This window comes from Mauremys reevesii, unplaced genomic scaffold (assembly GCF_016161935.1).
Source record: "Mauremys reevesii isolate NIE-2019 unplaced genomic scaffold, ASM1616193v1 Contig11, whole genome shotgun sequence".
NCBI lineage: Eukaryota > Metazoa > Chordata > Testudines > Geoemydidae > Mauremys > Mauremys reevesii.
The window spans coordinates 553,774-576,765 of record NW_024100727.1 but is presented as its reverse complement, the minus strand read 5'-3'; the positions used below and the strand labels follow the sequence as shown (position 1 = coordinate 576,765).

At 46.6% G+C, this 22,992-nt stretch overlaps 1 protein-coding gene across 1 annotated transcript; it reads left to right on the top strand.

Moving 5' to 3' along the window:
* Positions 1-6,152: 6,152 nt before the first annotated feature.
* LOC120392694 lies at positions 6,153-15,491 on the top strand. Its single transcript, XM_039517431.1, has 2 exons — positions 6,153-6,249; positions 11,749-15,491. Exons 1-2 carry the CDS (start codon positions 6,153-6,155, stop codon positions 15,489-15,491), a joined length of 3,840 nt encoding a protein of 1,279 aa, XP_039373365.1.
* The last annotated feature ends 7,501 nt before the right edge of the window (positions 15,492-22,992 follow it).

Here is a 22,992-nt window from a genome sequence, read left to right as displayed (position 1 = left end):
CAGGATGGGGGACTCCAGCCCAGGGAGCAGTGACTCTGAAAAAGATTTGGGGGTCATGGCGGACAATCAGCTGAATCTGAGCTCCCAATGTGATGCTGTGGCCAAAAGAGCGAATGCCATCCTGGGATGTGTAAACATGGGAATATCAAGTAGGAGTAAGGAGGTGTCTTTACCTCTGTATTTGGCACTGGTGTGACTCCCACTGAAATAGTGACCGGTTCTGGTGTCCACAGTTCAAGAAGGATGTTGATAAATTGGAGAGGGTTCAGAGAAGAACCATGAGAACGATTAAAGCAGTGGTTCTCAAACTTTTTTTTTGCAGACCACTTGAAAATTGCTTAGGGTCTCGGCGGACCACTTAATGATCTATCCAAATATTGTTTGTACCATTAACTAACTATTGTAAAGCACTTTGGATAAAGGCATTATATTAAAAAATCATAATTTTTTTTCTTCTACAAATAAAAGCACACAATATTTTAATATCAGTAGTCTTACCTTTCGAATGCAATGGATGTCCCCTCTCTTCCCTGCCATGGCAGCTGCCAAGCTGGGGCTGGGAAGGAGGTGGGTCTATGACGTTCCCCTTGGGTGTTATCCGGACCAGTGATCTGCTAGATCACTCCAATCCTTGACTCTGGGAGCCAGACTTGCTCTGCTCTGCTGTGAGAACCGCCACTCCTGGGCTGTCCATGCACAGCCTCTGGCATGTAAGCTGCTCCTTGGGTTGTGAATGACACTAGCCAATATCTCCAGCCCCAGACACAACCTTAGGAACCTCCATCTTGCAGTGTTCAGTTAGGCCTGCTGGACACTGCAAGCTTATATGAGTTCATCAATTTAATAAAGAAATTGATATGTGCCAGGCTTGTTATCCAAGGGGAACCTCTGACACACTTCAAACCAAACGCACTGCTTCAGGTAGAATAAACAGATTTATTAACTACAACAACAGATTTTAAGTGATTATAAGCGATAGGCAAAAAAATCAGCATGGTTACCAAGAGAAAAGAATATGTAAGCACGCATTCTACACTCTTAACCCTATTAGACTGGGCAACATCGAGATGAAGTTTTTCTCACCCCACTGGATATTGCAGTTGTTAATATCTAGGTTTGTTCCTTAAACCTGAGCCAATCTCCTGTATTGGAGTCTTGTTTTCTTCTCAGTGTCTTGGTTGTTTGCAGTGAAGGTGAGGGCAGGAGAAGGGCCCAGTATGTGTCCACTCTCCCTGTTTTATACTCTCAGTCCATGTGCTTGAGGGGCACAAGTCCATGTGTGTCTGGGGGGGCATTGCTGAGTCTCCCCAAGCAAGGTTGAGCAGTTCCCCTGGTGTGGTCTCATGCAGGTGAGTCATCACATTGTAGCTCCCTTGCTGGACAATGGCTGTTGCTGGGTTGTTTGACACCCTGCCCGGGTGTTGGTTACTTTCCTTGTTGTTGCCTCTGGGGAGCTAATACCTGGCTTATTCTCCAACTTACAGCATGTTTTAGTGATCACCATACAACACAATTCTCATAACTTCATACACATTAATTACACACATTTATGGATAGAGAAATGACTTTCCGCAGATCATAATCTTTCCCCTGGTACCTTACAGGCCTGCTTTATATGTGAGATCACGATTATATGAAAATGAGGACTATGGGGGTTACAGTACACTTCCCCCAAGATATAGAATGTCACAGAGTCTCTCCCCCACCACAGCAGCCACAGAGCTGAGGCTGGGAAGGAGGGGGGGTCTCTCCCCCACCACGGCAGCCACAGAGCGGGGGCTGGGAAGGAGGGGGGTCTCTTCCCCCGCCACAGCAGACTCCAAGCTAGGGCTGGGAAGGAGGGACATCTCCCCGGAAGCTGCAGTCGTGGAGCTGGAGAAAGTTGCCTCTTTCTCTGGCCGCCACAGCCCTGCATGTCCCAAATCCCCCCCACCCCTTCTTCTGACCCCATTGGCCCCTCCCACCTACCCCCTATTCCTCCTGAGGCCACCACCTCACTTTACAGGTGCATCTGCTCCAGGGTTCAGGCACCTAATTAGTGGAGCCACACCTATGAGGAACAAATATTTGATAATGTCTCTTTATTCTAACAAAGATATAACATGCTGCAATGGCTGAAGGTTGAAGCTAGACAGATTCAGACTGGAAATAAGGCACGTTTTTAACAGTGAGGGTAGTTAACCAGTGGAACAATTTACCCAAAGTTGTGGTGCAGTCTCATCACTGTCAAAAGAACAGGAGTACTTGTGGCACCTTAGAGACTAACACATTTATTTCAGCATAAGCTTTCATGGGCTACAGCCCACTTCATCAGATACATAGAGTGGAACATACAGTAGGAAGATATATATACACACAGAGAACATGAAAAAATGGGGGTTGCCATACCAACTCTAAGAGACCAATCGATTACGGTGAGCTATTATCAGCAGGAGAAAAAAAACGTTTGTAGTGATAATCAGAATGGCCCATTTCAAACAGTTGACAAGAGGGTGTGAGTAACAGGAGGGGAAAACTTAGCACGGGAAAATAGATATCAGTTTGTGTAATGACCCAGCCACTCCCAGTCTTTATTCAAGCCTAATTTAATGGTATCCAGTTTGCAAATTAATTCCAGTTCCGCACTTTCTCATTGGAGTTGAAGTTTTTAAAGTTTTTTTGTTGAAGAATTGCCACTTTTAAGTCTGTTACTGAGTGGCCAGAGAGGTTGAAGTGTTCTCCTACTGGTTTTTGAATGTTACAATTCCTGGTGTCAGATTGGTGTCCATTTATTCTTTTGCGTAGAGACTGTCTGGTTTGGCCAATGTACATGGCAGAGGGGCATTGCTGGCATATGATGGCATATATCACATTGATAGATGTGCAGGTGAAGGAGCCCCTGATGGCGTGGCTGATGTGATTAGGTCCTATTAGCTCAGAGGGGAGGGATAGCTCAGTGGTTTGAGCATTAGCCTGCTTAAACCCAGGGTTGTGAGGTCAATCCTTGAGGGGGCCACTTAGGGATCTGGGGCAAAAATTGGTCCTGCTAGTGAAGGCAGGAGGCTGGACTCAATGACTTTTCAAGGTCCCTTCCAGCTCTAGGAGATTGGTATATCTCCAATTATAAAAAATAAAATGGTATCACTTGAATAGATATGTGGACAGAGTTGGCACTGGGCTTTGTTGCAAGCATAGGTTCCTGGGTTTGTGTTTCTGTGGTGTGGTGTGTGGTTGCTGGAGAATATTAGCTTCAGGTTGGAGGGCTGTCTGTGAGCAAGGACTGGTCTGTCTCCCAAGATATGTGAGAGTGAGGGATCATCCTTCAGGATAGGTTGTAGATCTTTGATGATGTACTGAAGAGGTTTTAGTTGGAGGCTGAAGGTGACGGCTAGTGGCGTTCTGTTACTTTCTTTGTTGGGCCTGTCTTGTAGTAGGTGACTTCTGGGTACTCTTCTGGCTCTGTCAGTCTGTTTCTTCACTTCAGCAGGTGGGTATTATAGTTTTAAGAATGCTTGATAGAAATCTTGTAGGTGTTTGTCTCTGTCTGAGGGATTGGAGCAGATGCGGTTGTATCTTAGAGCTTGGCTGTAGACAATGGATCGTATGGTGTGGTCTGGATGAAAGCTGGAGGCATGTAGGTAAGTTTAGTGGTCAGTAGGTTTCCGGTATAGAGTGGCATTTATGTGACCATCGCTTATTAGCACTGTAGTGTCCAGGAAGAGGATCGCTTGTGTGGATTGGTCCAGGCTGAGGTTGACGGTGCGGTGGAAATTGTTGAAATCATGGTGGAATTCCTCAAGAGCTTCTTTTCCATGGGTCCAGATGACGAAGATGTCATCAATGTAGCACAAGTAGAGTAGGGGCATTAGGGAACGAGAGCTGAGGTGGCTTTGTTCTAATTCAGCCATAACAATGTTGGCACACGGTGAGGCCATGCGGGTACCCATAGCAGTGCCGCTGACTTGAAGGTATATATTGTCCCCAAATGTGAAATAGTTGTGGGTGAGGACAAAGTCACAAAGTTCAGCCCCAGGTTTCCCATGACATTATCGGGGATACTGTTCCTGATGGCTTGTAGTCCATCTTTGTGCGGAATGTTGGTGTAGAGGGCTTCCACATCCATAGTGGCCAGGATGGTGTTTTCTGGAAGACCACCAATGGATTGTAGTTTCCTCAGGAAGTCAGTGGTGTCTCGAAGATAGCTGGGAGTGCTGGTAGCATAGGGCCTGAGGAAAGAGTCCACATAGCCAGACAATCCTGCTGTTAAAGTACCAATGCTTGAGATGATGGGGCGTCCAGGATTTCCAGGTTTATGGATCTTGGGTAGCAGCTACAATACTCTTGGTCGGGGTTCTAGGCATGTGTCTGTGCAGATTTGTTCCCGTCCTCTTTCAGGGAGTTTCTTGACCAGATGGTGTAGTTTCTTTTGGTAACCCTCAGTGGGATCAGAGGGTAATGCCCTATCGAATGGGCCTAGGCAGCAATCTAACATCACATTCTATAGGCTGTTACCCTCTGATCCCACTGAGGATTTCCTAAATCATTAGAAATCTCTCAGCTACAATTGTGGAGTATGACATTTTGGAAAGAGGGCACAGCTGTCCCGTGCACATGCTAGGAGTGTGGCTTCCGTAGTGCGCAGCTACTAGGGTGTGTCAACTCACTGCCAACGTACCCCCATGTAGACAAGGCCTGAGTTTCATACATTCACTGAGTTTAAACTTTAAAACAACCCTCTGTAGTGCACATATCAAGAGGAGGCTGGTGTGATGGAGTCTGAGGTAAATGTGTCATAGTAAGACAGTTGGTGGGTGGCTTGTGGTTCTGTAAGATAAGAGACATGAAATGGAGGGTCTCCCTTTAACTCTCTTCTGGGAACGGTCTCTGACAGGGAGATTTCTTTATGCTGTATCTATTAGCAGATGTTCCTGTGCTAGTTCAAGTTGCAAGGCCTGCAGGGTGTGTGGTTTTATTTAGACTTTAGAGCAGGGGTGGGCACACTTTTTGGCTTGAGGGCCACATCGGGGAATAGAAATTGTATGGCAGGCCATGAATGGTCACAAAATTGGGGTTGGGGTGTTCGAGGGGGTGAGGGCTCTGGTTGGGGGTGCGGGCTCTAGGGTGGGGCTGGGGATGTGGAGTTTTGGGTGGAGGAAGGTGCTCTGGGCTGGGACCGAGGGGTTCAGAAGGTGGGAGGTGGATCAGGGGTGCAGGAAGGGGTGCAGTTTCTGGCTGGGGGTGCAGGCTCTGGGATGGGGCTGGGGATGAGAGGTTTGGGGTGCAGGAGGGTGCGCTATGCTGGGATTGAAGGGTTTGGAGAAGGGGAGGGGAATCAGGGCTGGGGCAGGAGGTTGGGGCTTGAGAGAGGCTCAGGGGTGCAGGCTCCAAGCAGTGCTTACCTCAGCAGCTCCTGGAAGCAGTGGCATATCCCCTCTCCGGCTCCTACACGTGGAGCAGCCCCCGACCCTCAGAACGGGGCCATGCAACTGCTTCTGGGAGCATCGTGTTGCAGCCCCCGACTCGATGCCCTGGCTGGAGCAGCCCCGACCTGGCACCCTGGTTGGAGCGCCAGAGCAGGGCAAGCCTCAGACCCTGCTCCCCAACGGGAGCTTGCGGGCCTGCTTAAAATGGCTCGTGGGCTGGAGTTTGCCCACCCCTGCTTTAGAGGCATGCTCTGGCTCATGTTAAGTAAGAGCTGTTGTCTGTGTCTTCTTAACCATTGGGCAGCAGGTATTTACGGCTTCCTGGGCTGCAGCTTAGCACTCTATCGGGACATCCAGCCTGCTGGCATCTCACAGCGTTCTTTCAACATGCCTGGGATCGCACATGAGAGCTGCAAAATACAACAGGTGTTTTGCTTTGTGGCTCACATCTCCCTAAATTGTGTTAAATTATAACTATTTCCCATTCTTGCTAAAAGGAACAATTCCTTTGAAACGTAACAGTTAGAATTCATAATCTGAGGAGAGAAAAGGGAGAGTGACTTTCTTCCTCTCCTGTCCCCTGTGGAGACTAGAAGGTACGTCTTTCTTTTTCATCCAGGGCAATGTTCAGAAAAACTTTGAAGACTGAAGCCAGTGGCTCGAGTCTAAATCTGCTCCCCAGAAACTTAAGTGTAACCCCAGTTATTTCTTGCAGGTCAGACAGAGGAGAGAGCGTCTGGGTGTGGAACAATGGCAAAATCAGATGCCACCATTGAGATGCCGGCTCTGGGCCGCCCGTTCCAGCTGGGGATGCTGTACGACTGCCGCAGCGACTCCCTCATCCCAGGTAACTGTCACCCAGGGAGGAGCCCGGGGCCCAACTTAGTGTGTCAGGAAAAAGAACCATTTGGCACCTGTTTATTTGAGGAACATTTGGGTTTGGGATTTGAGTTGGGGGGAAAATAAAGGGCATCCAAACCTGCCTGGGTACTGCTGACCTGCTTACAGGACAGGCTGCACTAGGAGAAACGAGAAACTTCCCATCCGCTCCCCGCCACTGCAGTATCTCTGCAGCCCCCCGCCCCTCACTGCAGTCGGCCTAGGAAAGGGGGACAGTGCCCCCAAGCTGGCTCATCCCCACATTTCCACATGGGAGGGGTAAGGTCCAGGTCAGAAGGGACCTCTCTACACACAGATTTCAGGGCAGGATGGGACCCATTAGAAGGACAAACTTCAGCTATTCACACCCATCCCTGTGTCCTATATTAACTGTCCCCGCCCCGGAAAAGGCCTGGGCATCGCTGAGCACAGCTCAGTGAAAACACCCGCTCTGTGTCCAGTCACCGCCCAAACAGTAAACGAGGTGCCAGGTGCCCGAGGAACGGGATGGAAAATGCCACCAGAGCTATTCCAATGGCATTATACAGGTACCCTTCTGCCAGGGGACATCGACAGCAACCAGGGCCAGATTCAATATCCAGGGGTTCCCTCTCAACAGTACAACACAGAACTGGCTCAACCTCCCCCCCAATAACCTGAGACAATTACACACACCCCGGGGTGAGTCTAAGAGGCTGTACTTCCCCACTCCCACGCACAGAGTCTGAGTGCAAAAAAGAAACTTTGAACGAAAGGAGGGAAGTCACCTGACATTAATTTGGGAAAACGCTGCAAGCAGGATTCTTAAACCTAAAACCATGAGCAACCCTAGACATTGTGGTGCCTTACGCAGCCCCCCTGCTTCAGATGCTTCAGAAGCAGCGGCGGCTCCAGGCACCAGCGCACCAAGTGCGTGCCTGGGGCGGCAAGTTGTGGGAGGCGGTCTGCCAGTCCCTGAAAGGGCGGCAGTCAGGCTGTCTTTGGCGGCTTGCCTGCGGGAGGTTCCGCCGGTCCCGTGGATTCAGCGGCAATTTCGTGGCAGGTGCGCCAAAGCCGTGGGACCGGGGACCTCCCGCAGGCAGGCTGCCAAAGGCAGCCTGACTGCCGAACTTGGAGCGGCAAAAAAGCTAGAGCCGCTCCTGTTCAGATGTGGGGTTTTTACCCACAAAAGCTTATGCCCAAATAAATCTGTTAGTCTTTAAGGTGCCACTGGACTCCTGGTTGTTTTTGTGGATACAGATTTTCTAACACGGCTACCTCCTGATCTTTGACAGATGTTTGTCTAACTTGTTCTTCAAAACCTCCAGTGATGGGGATTCCACAACCTCCCTTGGAAGCCTGTTCCAGAGCTTAACTACTCCCATAGTTAGAAAGTTTTCCTATTATCTAACTTCAATCTCCCTTGCTGCAGATTAAGCTGATTACTTTTTGTCCTCCCTTCAGCGGACGTGGAGAACAATTGATCACTGTCGTCTTTATAGCAGCCCTTAACTGTTATCAGGTTCCCTCTTAAGACTAAACATACCTGTTTTTTAACCTATCCTCAAAGGTCATGTTTTCTAAACCATTTATAATTTTTTTGCTCTCCTCTGGACTTCCAATTTGTCCACATCTTTACTGCAGTGTGACACCCAAAACTGGACACAATACTCCAGCAAAAGCCTCACCAGTGCCGAGAAGAGTGGGACAACTACATCCCGTGTCTTACATATGACACTCCTGTTAAAGCACCCCAGAATGACATTAGCCTTTTTCATAACTGCATCCCACTGTGGGCTCATATTCACTTTGTGATCCACTATAACCCCAGTTCCTTTTCTGCAGTACTACTGCCTAGCCAGTTATTCCCCATCTTGTGTTAGTGCATTTGGTTTTTCCTTCCTAAGTGTAGTACTTTGCATTTGTCTTTATTGAATTTCATCTTTATAAACTGGAGAATTGATCTGAAATCATCAAGGTCATTTTCAGTTTTAATCTTGTCCTCCAAAGTGCTTGCAGCCCCCCCTAGCTTGGTGTCATCTGGTAATTGTATGATTGTGCTCTCCACCCCATCATCCAGGTCATGGATGAAAATACTGATTAGCACCAGACTCAGGTCACATCCCTGCAGGACACCACTACATACATCTTCCCAGTTTGACAGCAAACCATTGATGACTACTCTGAGTGCAGCCTTTCATCGAGTTATGCACCTACCTTAGAGCAAATTCATCTATACCATATTTCCCCAGTTTCTTATGGGGCTGTCATGTGGGACTGTGTCAAAAGCCTTATTGAAATCAAGATCTACCATGTCTCCTGCTTCTCCTCCTAAACACTAGGCCAGTAACCCTGTCAAAGACGGCAGTTAGATTGGTTTGGCATGATTGATTCCTGACAAATCCATGTTGGCTATTATTTATTACCCTGTTATCTTCTAGGTGCTTACAAACCGATTGTTTAATAGCTTGTTCCAGTATCTTTCCACGTATTGAAGTTAGGTTGACTGTTCTGTAATTCCCCAGGTCCTCTTTGTTCCCCTTTTTAAAGACAGGTACCATATTTGCTTTTCTCTTGTTTTCTGGGACCACACTCATCCTCTGTGAGTTCTCAAAGATAATCGCTAACAGATCCAAGATCTGCTTCAGCTAGGTCCTTAAGGTGAATTTAGTCAAGCCCTGCTGACTTGAATACATCTAATTCCCTAAATATTCTTTAAGCTGTTCATTTGTTATTCTGTCTTGTGTTCCTTCCCCCTTATTATTAATACTAATTGTATTAAGCATCTGGTCACAATTTACCTTTTTAATGAAGATTGAAGCAAAACAGGCATTAAACACCTCTGTGTTCTTGACGTCATTAGCTTTCCTTTCCCACTAAATAGTGGACCTACATTTTTCATCGTCTTTCTTTTGCTCCTAATATATTTTTAAAAAACCCTCTTCTTATGGCCGTTTATGTCCCTCTCTAGATGTAACTCATTTTATGCTTTAGCCTTTATAATTTAGTCCCTGTCTGCTTGTGCTGTTCTTTTGTATTCCTCCTTAGCAGTTCATCCACGCTCCCACTTTTTGTAGGGTTTCTTTTTGATTTTCAGGTCACTGAAGAGCTCCTGATGAAGCCATATCATCCTGCTATTTTTCTTATCTTCCCTTCATATCAGGATAGTTTGCAGTTGTGCCTTTAATATTGTCTCTTTGAGAAACTGCCAGATCTCCTGAACTCCTCTTTTTCCTTAGATGTTCTTCCCAGGGGACCTTACTTACCAGTTCTCTGAGTTTGATGAAGTCTGATTTTTTTTGAAGTCCATTGTCTTATTCTCCTCCTCTCACTCTTTCCTTTCCTTCAAATAATAAAATCTATCATTTTATGGACACTTTCACCCAAATTGCCTTTTACCTTCACATTTGTGACCAATTCCTTTCTTTTAGTCAGAATCAAGTCTAAAATGGCTGCCCCCTTGTTACTTCCTCCACCTTCTGAAACAAGTTGTTGTCCCCAACACATTCCAAGAACTTACTGGACACTTTGTGTTTTGTGGTATTACTTTTGCAACAGACGTCTGGGTAGTTGAAGTCCCCTGTTACTACCAGGTCTTGTGGTATGGATATTTCTGTTATTTGCTCTAGAAATGCCTCATACGTCTCTTCCTCCTGATTTGATGGTCTATAGAAGACCCCTGCAATAACATCACCTCTGTTTTCCCCTGCCCACTTTTATCTTTACTCACAGAATGTCAACTGGGTCGGCCTCTTACCTCCTTCTAGACCACAGCACACATGTATATTCTCTTGATGTATAGTGCAACTCCTCCTCCCTTTTTTGCTGCCTTTCCATTCTGAACACGCTATGCATCAATATTCTAGTCATGAGATTTATCCAACCAAATCTCAATTATGCCAATTAAACACTAAATTAGCTTATGTACTAAGACTTCCAGTTCTTCCCGTCTATTCCCCATACACCTGGCATTTGTCTATAGACAAGATATTGAGCAGATTCCCCCTCTGTTATCCTGCTTGTTGCTGCTATGACCCAACTGTAAATTTTCTACTCTACCTCCCCATAGAAACATCTAGCCCACTGTGAAGGTCACTTTTTTTATATCTACCTGTGATCTTTTGTCACCTGCTTGAAGATGCTTCCCCCCATTCTTGGTCAGGTGTACCCCGTCTCTTCCCAGCAGATTTTCTTCCTGAAGCAACATCCCATGACTTAAGAAGCCAAATTCTGCCATTGGACACTACCCGCACAGCCGTGCATCATCCCCAGGATGCGCGCATCCCTGCCTGGGCCTTTAACCTCAACCAGGAGGATGGACAAGAACACAACATGGGACCGTGACTCCTTCACCCTCACTCCGAGCCCAGGAGTCACTGCGCAGGGTCAGACTGGCAGTATCGTTAGTGCCCATGTAGATGCTCAGTGTGCGGCAGTGGCCAGATGAATGGATGAGCCTTGGCAACCTTTCCATAACACCAGGGACGTGGCTCCAGGCAGGCAGCACACCTCCTGGGACGTCAGGTCAGGTCAGCAGATGGAGGCTCCCATCCCTCTCAGCAGGGAGCCCAGACCACTCCCACCCTACGTCCCCTCCTGGTGGGTGTGGGGGCCGTGACCTCCCAGCCTTGGGAGCAGGTGGCTCCCTTCCTCAGCCATTGGGGTCTGCTCCTCTCCTCCTGTGGCCAGTACAGCGTGCCAGTTCTTCACCTCGATGCATGGAGGAGCGGGGTGGGGAGTGGAGCACAGCCTACTGTCTAAGATGGCCAGCAGCCAGTCTCCTTTCTGCAGAGCAGCCAAGTCTCCTTCTTCTTCTGGTGCCTCTGTAGTCATCCCTAGTCAGCTGGCATCCTCCATCTTGGATGTGTCCATGTGCATCCTGGTGATGAAGTCCTCACGCTCCTGGATGCTTCATAGCTGAGCCACCTCCTCCCTCAGCTTTCTTACCCGCTACCTGAGGGACTCCCCAGACAGATGCCTCTCACACCAGCTGGTTCCCCCTGCCTGGCTGTTTTCAGCAGGGACATGCAGGATCTGGTGCTAGCAACTCTCAGAGACAGAATACTGGGCTAGATGGATCACGGATCAAGTCAAGCATGGCAGTTCCTAGCTTCTTAAATCAAAGAAACCAGATGTTTGTAATGGAAGTGAGATTTCAGTCATAGCTATAGCACTTGCTACTTGGAACAGTGTACTCCTGAAGGGGAGTGTACTCAGACAATCTGGAGAGGGATTAATTTAAAAAATAAAAAATCAGAAAAGTTCACATCTTCCAAAGTCCTGTAAGAAGCCGGGGGCAAGGGAAGGTTGTTCGGGGCGTAGTTCAGCCTTGACTTGGCACGTTTGTACGTTACCAGGTCAGTTTACTTGATGTCCTTCACTCATTATTTTTCAATCTCAGAAAAGAGACACAAATAAACCATGGACAGACTCTGTGTCCTGGGCACCTATCAGTTACGTTACCATGTGTTTGTCTCTACTATTCCAGGGGTCACGCTGTGGCGCCCGGAACAGCTTCGCATGGATGTAAACACAAAACCACAACCCAGGACTGAATTTGAGATCATCGCATCCGACACCATTGAAGAGAAGGCCAATGCCCTCAATGTCACAGCCTCGCTGAAGGCCAGTTTCCTGGGGGGGCTGGTTGAAGTAAGTGGATCTGCCAAATACTTAAATGACACCAGAAAATCCAAACAACAGGCCAGAGTTACTCTCCAGTACTCTGCCACAACAAAGTTTGAGCACCTAACTATGAGCCATTTAGGACCAGAGAATGTCTCTTATCATGCTGTATTTGATCAAGGCACAGCCACTCATGTGGTCACGGCTGTGCTGTACGGGGCTCAGGCTTTCTTCGTGTTTGATCGGGAAGTTTCTTCTTCTGAGAACGTACGTGACATAGAGGGAAAGCTCCAGATTGTGATGAAAAAGATACCCTTGTTTTCCATAGAAGGGGAAGGAGCTGTCAAAATGGATGAAAAGGAAAAATTAAATGCTGAAAAATTTAGCTGCAAGTTCCATGGTGATTTTGCTCTTGAAAGAAATCCAACTAATTTCCAAGATGCCATGAAAATTTATTCCACTCTCCCAAAGCTGCTGGGTGACAGCGGGGAGAAGGCCGTACCAATGAGAATCTGGCTGTACCCGCTGACCAAGCTGGATTCCAGAGCTGCTCAGCTGGTGCGTGAGATCAGCTTAAAACTGATTTCTGATGCTCAGACTACAATGGAGGAACTGGCAGAACTAAACATGCGATGCAATGACATGGTGAAGAATCCGATCGCCACAAGCTTTCCCGAAATCAAGCTGAAAATCCAGCAATTCAGAGATCTGTGTAAGCAACACAGACAGACTTTCCAGAAACAGCTAGCAAGCCTTTTGCCATCTATCCGTGGAGGTGAAAAAAAGGAAGGGGCCCTGGTGGATATTTTGTCATGTAAAAACCAGTCACCGTTCAATACCCAGCGACTCAGTGAATTTCTGGATACAAAGAAGAAAGAGATGAATTATGTGAATTCCTACCGTAGGATCCTAAGCAATGTAGAGGTGGTGTCCTCTCAGAATGAACTAGATGAAATAGTACTCAGCCCTGAGCTTAACTTCATCGTCTCCTTTACATTCACCTCACTGCATGAAGAGGAGCCATATTTATCAGATTTAAAACAATGGCTTCAGACCCAGTTTATAAGGGAAACTCAAGATCCTGCATCAGCCAGTTCTGTTGCTGAAAAACCAAAATCCAAAGTGTGGTTTGAGGAAAAAGAAATTAATACAAAATCTCGAAAATCTGCAAAGTCCCTTTCACATTTTGTCAGTGTCAACAAATCTAAAGGGACGACTCGGTTCATTGTGGCCTCTGTCCCAGACAAGGACAATCCAGGCACTTCCATTTACCTGTATGAGGATGGAGAGCTGGTCAGCACCAACTTTGAGCCTCCCTCAAAGCCTCTTCCTCCCCTGATTGGCGGAATCAGACATGACCGTGTGCAGCTCACGTTTAACCCAGCAGCCTATGGCAGGGCTGAGATATCCGGCTATCGGGCAGAGTACAGAATGGTAGGGCAGGAGAACTGGACGTCTGTGATTGTAAATAACACACAAGAGACATTCACAGTGACAGGGCTCCGTGCAAACACCGAGTACCAGTTCCGATACGCTGCAGTGAGCAAACCAGGGCTCAGCAAGAGCAGCAACGTGAGTGATCCTGTGCAGACTCTTCCCTCTACCTGCCCTCCTGGGAAGCCCATAGCAACTACTGTAGATTCATCTTCCATCACCCTCAGCTGGAAGAGTCCAAGTGTCACTGGACATGGAGTCAGTATAAGGGAGTATCAGGTGGAATATAAAGAGGAAGATGAAGGTGAAAGACATGAGGGGAAAGAGAAATGGCTGGAACGAAGGACAAGCAAGAGAACCAAGTTCTGTACCATTGATGGACTGAGGCCTCGGACGCCCTACAGATTCCGGGTGTCGGCTGTGTGTGCAGACGGGACTGTGAGTCACCCAGGTGAGGAGGTATCAATTTCAACATCAGGAGAAGAATTAAAGACACTAGCACAAGATTTCTTCAAGAAGAGCACTCGGATAGCAAAAGGGCAGCCCTCAGTTTATGCACTTCCAATAAAGAAGGCAGCGTCCGGTTCTAACACAACACATCCAAAGTACAGACTGGGGAAAGAGAACCTGCAGATCCCTAACAAAGTGATTATGGTGCTGGGAGCAACTGGGTCTGGGAAAACTACACTCATCAATGGGATGATCAACTATGTCCTGGGTGTGCAATGGAAAGATGAATTCAGATTCAAATTAATCCATGAGACCACAAACAGAAGCCAAGCTGAGAGCCAGACATCTGAAGTGACAGCCTATGACGTTCATTACACAGAGGGCTTCCAAGTCCCCTACTCCCTGACTATAATAGACACCCCAGGATTTGGCGACACCAGAGGGATAGAGCAAGACAAAGAGATAACAAGGCAGATTCGAGAGTTTTTCTCCACTCGAGGGGCCATTGATCACATAGATGCCGTCTGCGTCGTAGTTCAGGCCTCACTCGCTCGATTGACACATGCCCAGAAGTACGTGTTTGACTCAGTGCTCTCTATCTTTGGGAAGGATATAAAAGACAATATACAAATCCTGATCACCTTCGCAGATGGACAGACGCCCCCTGTTCTACAGGCCATTAAAACAGCTGAAGTCCCTTGTGCTAAAGATGCTAAGGGCAACCCTGTTCATTTCAAATTCAATAACTCCACACTCTTTGCCTGTAATGCTGGAGCTGACGAGGGCAGTTTTAATTTTGATGAAATGTTCTGGAAAATGGGAGCCATGAGCATGAAGACATTTTTTGAATCCTTAGTTAAATTAGAAACCAGAAGTTTAACTTTAACGCAGGAAGTTCTCAGAGAGCGGAAGGAGCTGGAGACGGCTGTGGAAGGGCTGCAGCCACAAATCAAAGCTGGTCTGGTGAAGCTAGAAGAACTGAGAAAGACACAGGAAGCTCTGGAACAGCACAGGGGTGATATGGAGGCCAATAAAGACTTTGAGTATGAGGTAGAGAAAACAGTGCCAGTGCAGGAGACCATCTCTGGTGGAGATAACTACATAACAAACTGCCAGCAGTGTCACTATACGTGTCACTATCCCTGTGGAATCCCTAATGATGATGCTAAGCGCTGGTGTACAGCTATAGATGGGAATACAGGATATTGCATGGTTTGCCCTGGTAAATGTTTCTGGAACGTTCATTTCAATCAAAAGTACAGGTGGGAATATAAAGTAGTAAAAGAGAAACGGACCTATGCACAACTGAAAGAAAAGTATGAGAAGGAATCTGCTGAGGTGTTATCAACACAGAGTGTGGTTGAGAAGCTGTCTCAGGAATACGCTGCAGTGGAGGAGATATTAATGGAGTTTATTGATAAATCATCTCGCAGCCTCCAGCGTCTGCAAGCAATTGCTTTGAAACCCAACCCACTGTCCACGCCAGAATACATTGACCTGCTGATCATGTCGGAACAACAGGAACTAAAGCCTGGGTACCAAGAAAGGATAAAATCTCTGAAGGAAGTGAGGGAAGTAGCTGAGATAGTAAGAAAGATTGCCAATAAGGAGGCTCTGCTGCCAGTAGAGAAGGATATGTACAAGAAGCTTGAAGAAAAAAAGTCTGCATTCAAAAAACTTATGAAAGAAGGAGTGGATATGGTTAAAAGCCTTTTTAAATAAAAATTAACTGCAACTTACCCATGAAAAAGAAATCACCAGTTTAACCAAAGATTGTAGTTTAGCCGGGATTCAAGATTGGTGTCTCTTCTTGTTTGTATAACATTTTCTTTTAAGATTCAATAAGCCTGATTCTCCTCTGACTTACCCACTTTTATTGCGCTGACTTCAGTTTATTCCAGTGTCATTGACAGCAGAATCTGGCCCCTTCAATCTGGGGAAAAACATTTTATAAAAACAACAAAAATGCTAATTTGACTCTTAGGAGGAAATTGCTTCACTATCAAATGTTCACATGTAAACGTCTCAGATTAGGGTTAGAAACGTATGTTCTGTCTGTACGAGTGCTCTGTCTGTCACTGCCCAGATTGGAACTGCACCAGTGTAAGGTCAGGTGCTAGTGGGGACAACACTTTTCTTTTCTTTTTTGTAATACCCGAGCTCTCTCCGGGTTTGTGGTTTAAGTGAGCTGTAAACAAGATGACAAGAAATAAGTAATCGCAGCCAAAAGGAAGGTCACACTGAACCCGTCTTTTCTCCCACTCCTGGAAACTAAAGCAACTCAGCTGAAGTCAGTGGAGTTACTCCTAAGTAAAACTATTGCAAGGTGTCACGGAATCATAGATCGTGCCCACTCTTGGCTCCGTGCGGTCCGTGGGGGGGCCCCTTTCAGTGCGACAGCCCTTCCCGGGGGCCACTCTCTCTCGGGGTCAGGCCCCTCCATCTCCTGGAGCCGCACCTCTCTGAGCCTTAGCACACCTGTTTCTCACTGTGGGCCCCCTCAGGGAGTCCACACGCTCTGGACCCCTGGGGCCTCTACCCCCCGAAGGGGATAATGCAACCCTGTTCTCTAGACTGGAGTGACTCAGCCAGCATAAAACAGGGTCATAAACAGGGTCACCTGGGCCTCCTCTCCTCTCTTTGCAGCCCATTGTCTTCCCACTGTCCAGAACCGGCTGTGACTCCTGAGCAGGGCCTCTGGGTCACCAGGTCCCCAGTCGCTGGGGTCTCCAGTCTCCACGCCAGTGGTTGGAGTCCCAAATTCCTTTGCCGGTCCTCTGTAACAACAAACTCCCTCTCCCATCACCTCATTAAACCCTTAGCACCTAGGGAAACTGAGTCCCACCCCCTCTGCATGCAAACCATAGGAAAACCAAGAAAATCCCCCATATGAAACAAGGAAAAACAAGAAACTCCCCCACTTCATCACACAAGGGAACAATCAGGCCCAGTATATATATTAAGCAAAGCCTTAAAGATCCCAAATCTGGTACCGATTTGCCAGGTCTCTGAATGGCAAATCAGAACGTGGGTGGGAGCTGTGTTTCATCAGCAGCAAGGCGGCAAGGGAAAGTCAGCACCTCTGACAGCAGCTGCATTTTCTCTCTTCTCTGTTCTTTTCTCTCCTCTTGTGTGTGTGTTTTTCTTGTTTTGTTCTCAAGGACACAGAATTGGAATTCAGCAACCACAGCAGCTACTTCAGAGCATCTGAACAAAGTATTTCTTTTTTCCAAAAAAGGTGCAGTCAAGTCTGTCTTTAATGCCACCTGAGAGACTGTCAGGCAAGAATTCCCCACTCTGTGAAGCTCTTTACAGCGAAAGGGAATCAGGAATGTGGTCGGAATGGAAGTCTTACTTAATCCTTTACATTTCAGAGCAGTTAACTCTTTTCCTTTTGTTGCCTGTGTCTTTAGGAAAAGGTTAAAGATATGTGGTTGTTACAATGGGGTTGCCAGTGATAACCTGACATGAAATCCCAGGCCACATTTAACTGTTTAATGTTAAAACCCTGGTTCCCTTTTGCATTAATAGCTTATCCCTTGTCTGCCTGGGACACTCACTTATCACAGCCACCGGGTTATCCAACAAGGGAAATTATTTCAAATATGGGTGAGGGAAGGGTATTTTGTTTTTAATAAATAGAAAAGTCAGAGCCTGATTCTGCATCTCTTGCACCCCCCCCCCAGTTGCCATCAGCTTCAGTGGGATTTAGGGGAATGCAATGGAATATAGACTCATAGACGTTAAGGTCAGAAGGGACCATTATGATCATCTAGTCTGACCTCCTGCACAATGCAGGCCACAGAATCTCACCCACCCATGCCCGTAACAATCCCCTAACCTATGTCTGAGTTACTGAAGTCCTCAAATATTGGTTTAAAGACCTCAAGGTGCAGAGAATCCTCCAGCAAGTGACCCGTGCCCCCATACTGCGGAGGAAGGCGAAAAAGCTCCAGGGCCTCTGCCAATCTGCCCTGAAGGAAAATTCCTTCCCGACCCTAAATATGGCGATAAGCTAAAACCTGAGCATGTGGGCAAGACTCACCAGCCAGCACCCAGGAAAGAATTCTCCGTAGTAACTCAGATCCCAACCCATCTAACATCCCATCACAGACCACTGGGCATATTTACCTGCTAATAATCAAAGATCAATTGCCAAATTAATTGCCAAAGGTAGGCTCTCCCATCGTACATAAACTTATCAAGTTTAGTCTTGAAGCCAGATATGTCTTTTGGCCCCACTGCTCCCCTTGGAAGGCTGTTCCAGAACTTCACTGCTCTAATGGTTAGAAACCTTCGTCTAATTTCAAGTCTAAACTTCCTAGTGTCCAGTTTATATCCACTTGTTCTTGTGTCCACATTGGTACTAAGCTTAAATAATTCCTCTCCCTCCCTGATATTTATCCCTCTGATATATTTATAGAGAGCAATCATATCCCCACCCTCAGCCTTCTTTTGGTTAGGCTAAACAAGCCAAGCTCTTTGAGTCTCCTTGCATAAGACACGTTTTCCATTCCTCGGATCATCCTAGTTGCCCTTCTTTGTACCTGTTCCGGTTTGAATTCATCCTTCTTAAACATGGGAGACCAGAACTGCACACAGTATTCCAGATGAGGTCTCACCAGTACCTTGTATAACGGTACTAACACCTCCTTATCTTTGCTGGAAATACCTCGTCTGATGCATCCCAAGACCACATTAGCTTTTTTCACGTCCATATCACATTGGCGGCTCATATTCTTCCTGTAATCAACCAATATTCCAAGGTCCTTCTCCTCCTCTGTTACTTCCAACTGATGCGTCCCCAATTTATAACTAAAATTCTTGTTATTAATCCCTAAATGCATGACCTTGCACTTTTCACTATTAAATTTCATCCTATTACTATTACTCCAGTTTACAAGGTCATCCAGATCTTCCTGTAGGATATCCCGGTCCTTCTCTGTGTTAGCAATACCTCCCAGCTTTGTGTCATCCGCAAACTTTATTAGCACATTCCCACTTTTTGTGCCAAGGTCAGAAATAAAAAGATTAAATAAGATTGGTCCCAAAACTGATCCCTGAGGAACTCCACTAGTAACCTCCTTCCAGCCTGACAGTTCAGTATGACCCGTTGTAGTCTCCCCTTTAACCAGTTCCTTATCCACCTTTCAATTTTCATATTGATCCCCACCTTTTCCAATTTAACTAATAATTCGCCATGTGGAACCGTGTCAAATGCCTTACTGAAATCAAGGCAAATTAGATCCACTGCCTTTCCTTTGTCTAAAAAATCTGTTATCTTCTTAAAGAAGGCGATCAGGTTGGTTTGGCACGATCTACCTTTTGTAAAACCATGTTGTATTTTGTCCCAACTACCATTGACCTCAATGTCCTTAACTACCCTGTCCTTCAAAATTTTTTCAAAGACCTTGCATATTACAGATGTCAAACTAACAGGCCTATAGTTACTCGGATCACTTTTTTCCCCCTTCTTAAAAATAGGAACTATTTTAGCAATTCTTCAGTCATACGGTACATCCCCTGAGTTTACTGATTCATTAAAAATTCTTGCTAATGGGCTTGCAATTTCATGTGCCAGTTCCTTTAATATTCTTGGATGAAGATTATCTGAGCCCTCTGATTTTGTCCCATTAAGCTGTTCGAGTTTGGCTTCTACTTCGGATGTGGTAATATCTACCTCCATATTTTCATTCCCATTTGTCATCCTACCATTATCCCTAAGCTCCTCATTAGCCTCATTAAAGACTGAGGCAAAGTATTTGTTTAGATATTGGGCTATGCCTAGATTATCCTTAACCTCCACTCCACCTTCAGTGTTTAGCGGTCCCAAATCTTCTTTCTTTGTTTTCTTCTTATTTATATGGCTATAGAACCTTTTACTATTGGTTTTAATTCCTTTTGCAAGGTCCAATTCTACATGGTTTTTAGCCTTTCTCACTTCATCCCTACATGTTCCGACCTCAATAAGGTAGCTTTCCTTCCTAATCCCGCCCATCTTCCACTCTTTTTAGGCTTTCTGCTGTTTCTTAATCACCTTTCTGAGATGCTTGCTCATCCAGCTTGGTCTACAACTCCTGCCTATGATTTTTTTCCCCTTTCTTGGGATGCAGGCTTCTGATAGTTTTGACTTGAAGCAATTCCAGGCCTCCTCGGCCTTTAGATCCACAAGTTCTTCAGTCCAATCCACTTCCCTAACTAATTTCCTTAATTCTTTAAAGTTAGCCCTTTTGAAATCAAAAACCCTAGTCCCAGATCTATTTTTGTTTATCCTTCCATCTAGTTTGAACTTAATTAGCTCATGATCACTTGAACCAAGCTTGTCCCCTACAACCATTTCTTCTATGAGGTCCTCACTACTCACTAAAACCAAATCTAAAATGGCATCCCCTCTTGTTGGTTCTTCAACTACTTGGTGAAGGAATCCATCAGCTATCGCATCCAGGAAAAACTGAGCCTTATTATTATTACTAATACTTGTCCTCTAGTCTATATCTGGAAAGTTAAAGTCTCCCATGATCACACAATTCCCATTAGTTTTTACTTCATTGAAAGTACTATCCATATCCAAATCAGATCCCGGCGGTCTGTAGCACGCCCCAAGCACTATCTCTGGGGAGGCTCTAGTAGCTTTCTTTCCCAATGTGATTTTTGCCCAGACAGACTCTGTCTTATCCATTCCATCCCTTCTTATTTCTTTACAGTTAACCTCATCATTGATATACAATGCTACTCCACCACCTTTGCCTTTATTTCTGTCTTTCCTAAACAGCACATAGCCAACAATACCTGTACTCCAGTGATGACTACTATTCCACCATGTTTCTGTTATCCCTATAATATCCGGTTTCACTTCCTGCACCAGTAGCTCCAGTTCCTCTATTTTGTTCCCTAGGCTCCTCGCATTCGTGTACAAACATCTTAATTTTTGCCATTTGGCTTCACTGACCTTCTTTACCCGATTAGGCACAGACATTCTACCACCAGTATCACCTATTAGACTGGTATCTACACTACCCTTCCTCCTTATGTCCATTCTCCTGCCCACAGCTGTATCCTTTCTTACTTTGTTTTCTTCCCTCTCAATGTTAAATTCCGGCATGGAGATTACCTGGACATCTCCCAACCATCTCCCCCAAGTTCCTAGTTTAAAGCTCTCTTAATCAGTTGTTCCAGCTGCCATCCTAGAAGGATATTTCCCTCCTTACTCAGGTGAAGTCCATCCCGAGAGAACAGTCCTCTGTCCATGAATGCTTCCCAGTGGCCGTACATCCCAAAGCCCTCCTTATAGCACCCTGCCTGAGCCATCTGTTGATCGCCATAATCTTGTCACACCTTTGTTGCCCTTCTCTAGGAACAGGCAGAATCCTACTGAAGATCACCTGAGCCTTGATTTCCTTAAGTGTCTTCCCCAGTCTGGCATAGTCCCCCTTGATACGTTCCAGTGTGAATCTAGCCGTATCATTTGTTCCCACATGAAGGGCAATCAGCAGATTCTTTCCCGCTCAGATCCTTTTCAGCCTCAAGGCCGCATCTCCTATCTTAGCACCCGGCAGACAGCACACCTTTCTGTTCTCTGGATCAGCTCTAATTACAGGCCTGTCTATTCTTCTCAGTAAGGAGTCCCCTGGTGACAGTGTGATTCTCCTGTCTATGCCCTGCTCCGACAGGCTGCAAGTCCTCTTGATTCCTATTCACCCTTGCAATCCTCCGCAACCCGTCCCGTATCCTCCTGGGGCTCATATTTGGTGGTGTTGTCTGTATTGACTCTTCCCCTCTTCCTATAGGACTAGCTGCTTTTCTCCTTTAGCAACCACCTGCTGTGCCCCTTCTTCATTTTCCAACTCCGCAGACCTGTTCCTGAGCTCTATTTCTCCTTCATTGGCCCGTCTTTTCCTCTGCCTGGTTCTCTTAGTCACATGCTTCCACTGTCCACTTTCCTCACCCAGCAGTCATAGAATCTTAGGGTTGGAAAGGACCTCAGGAGGTCATCTAGTCCAACCCCCTGCTCAAAGCAGGACCAGTCTCCAGATTTTTGTCCCAGTTCCCCAGATGGCCCCCTCAAGGACTGAACTCACAACCCCGGGTTTAGCAGGCCGATGCTCAAACCACTGATCTATCCCTCTCCCCAATATAATATATTGAGATATATCTATCTCAGAACTGGAAGGGACCCTGAAAGATTATTGAGTCTAGCCCCATGTTTCACTAGCAGGACCAAGTACTGATTTTGCGGGAAATTCCTCTGTTTGCTGGCTCCTGTGCCGCTGCAGCTGTCTATGCTTCTACCTCACTGGCTGGCTGCCTTTATAGGACCCCTAAGCAGAGAAGCCCCGCCCCCTAAGCAGGGCTCAGCTTCTCTCCCAGCACACTGCCCCTACCAGCCTCCACACATAGAACTACAAAATACAATACACAAAATACAAAAACCTTCTCCTCCAACAGAACTCCCACTGAAACTCCCCTGTTTACAGCTCTGTTTGTTGGCTCCTGCTATAACCTGCTATAAATAAGATTTCATGAACTTTACAGCACCTAGTGCACGACTGGTGCTATAAAACAACAGAGAAAACAACAAATCATAAATGTGGCATTGTCCTTGTAGAGCCAAGTGTCTCCTGGGTAACTGCCCAGGAGGTTTGGACACAACTAACTTTGGAAATCTCTCCCTGGTGGTTATGTGTAAAGTTATTTAATCTGCACATTTTCACTGGTCTGGGGCAGAGAAATGGACACAACTCCTGCCTTCTGGCTGGCACCGTGCCCTGCCCCCGCTCCAGTTAGTGCTTTCCGTCAAGGCCTTTGCAGAGGGAGAATTTTGCCCTAACAGTGGGTGACTGTCTGGCTCTGAAGCACAGTGTGGATTAGCCAGGCTGGGGAGCTCAGCTGCTGTCAGCCCAGCACTGGAGAGTCCCCACAGTGAGAGTGTCACACTGAGAAACAAGAGTAGAGACAGAATTCAGGATGTGACAGCAAATAGCAGCAGCCCTGGCAGCAGCAGGAGGGAAAGGAGGGAGCTAAGCAGCAACCCCTGGAAAAGCAGGAAAGAGAAGACAGCCCTGAAGATCACCCTGCTCACAGCCCAGGCCTTAGCGCCTCACCTCTGCGACAGGGCACGAGACTGGATAAAAGGGGCTCTAAGGGTCTGTCTGCACTGAAATCTGGGTCTGTCTACACTGCAATTAGACGCCTGCAGCTGACCCTGCCAACTCCCTCAGGCTCA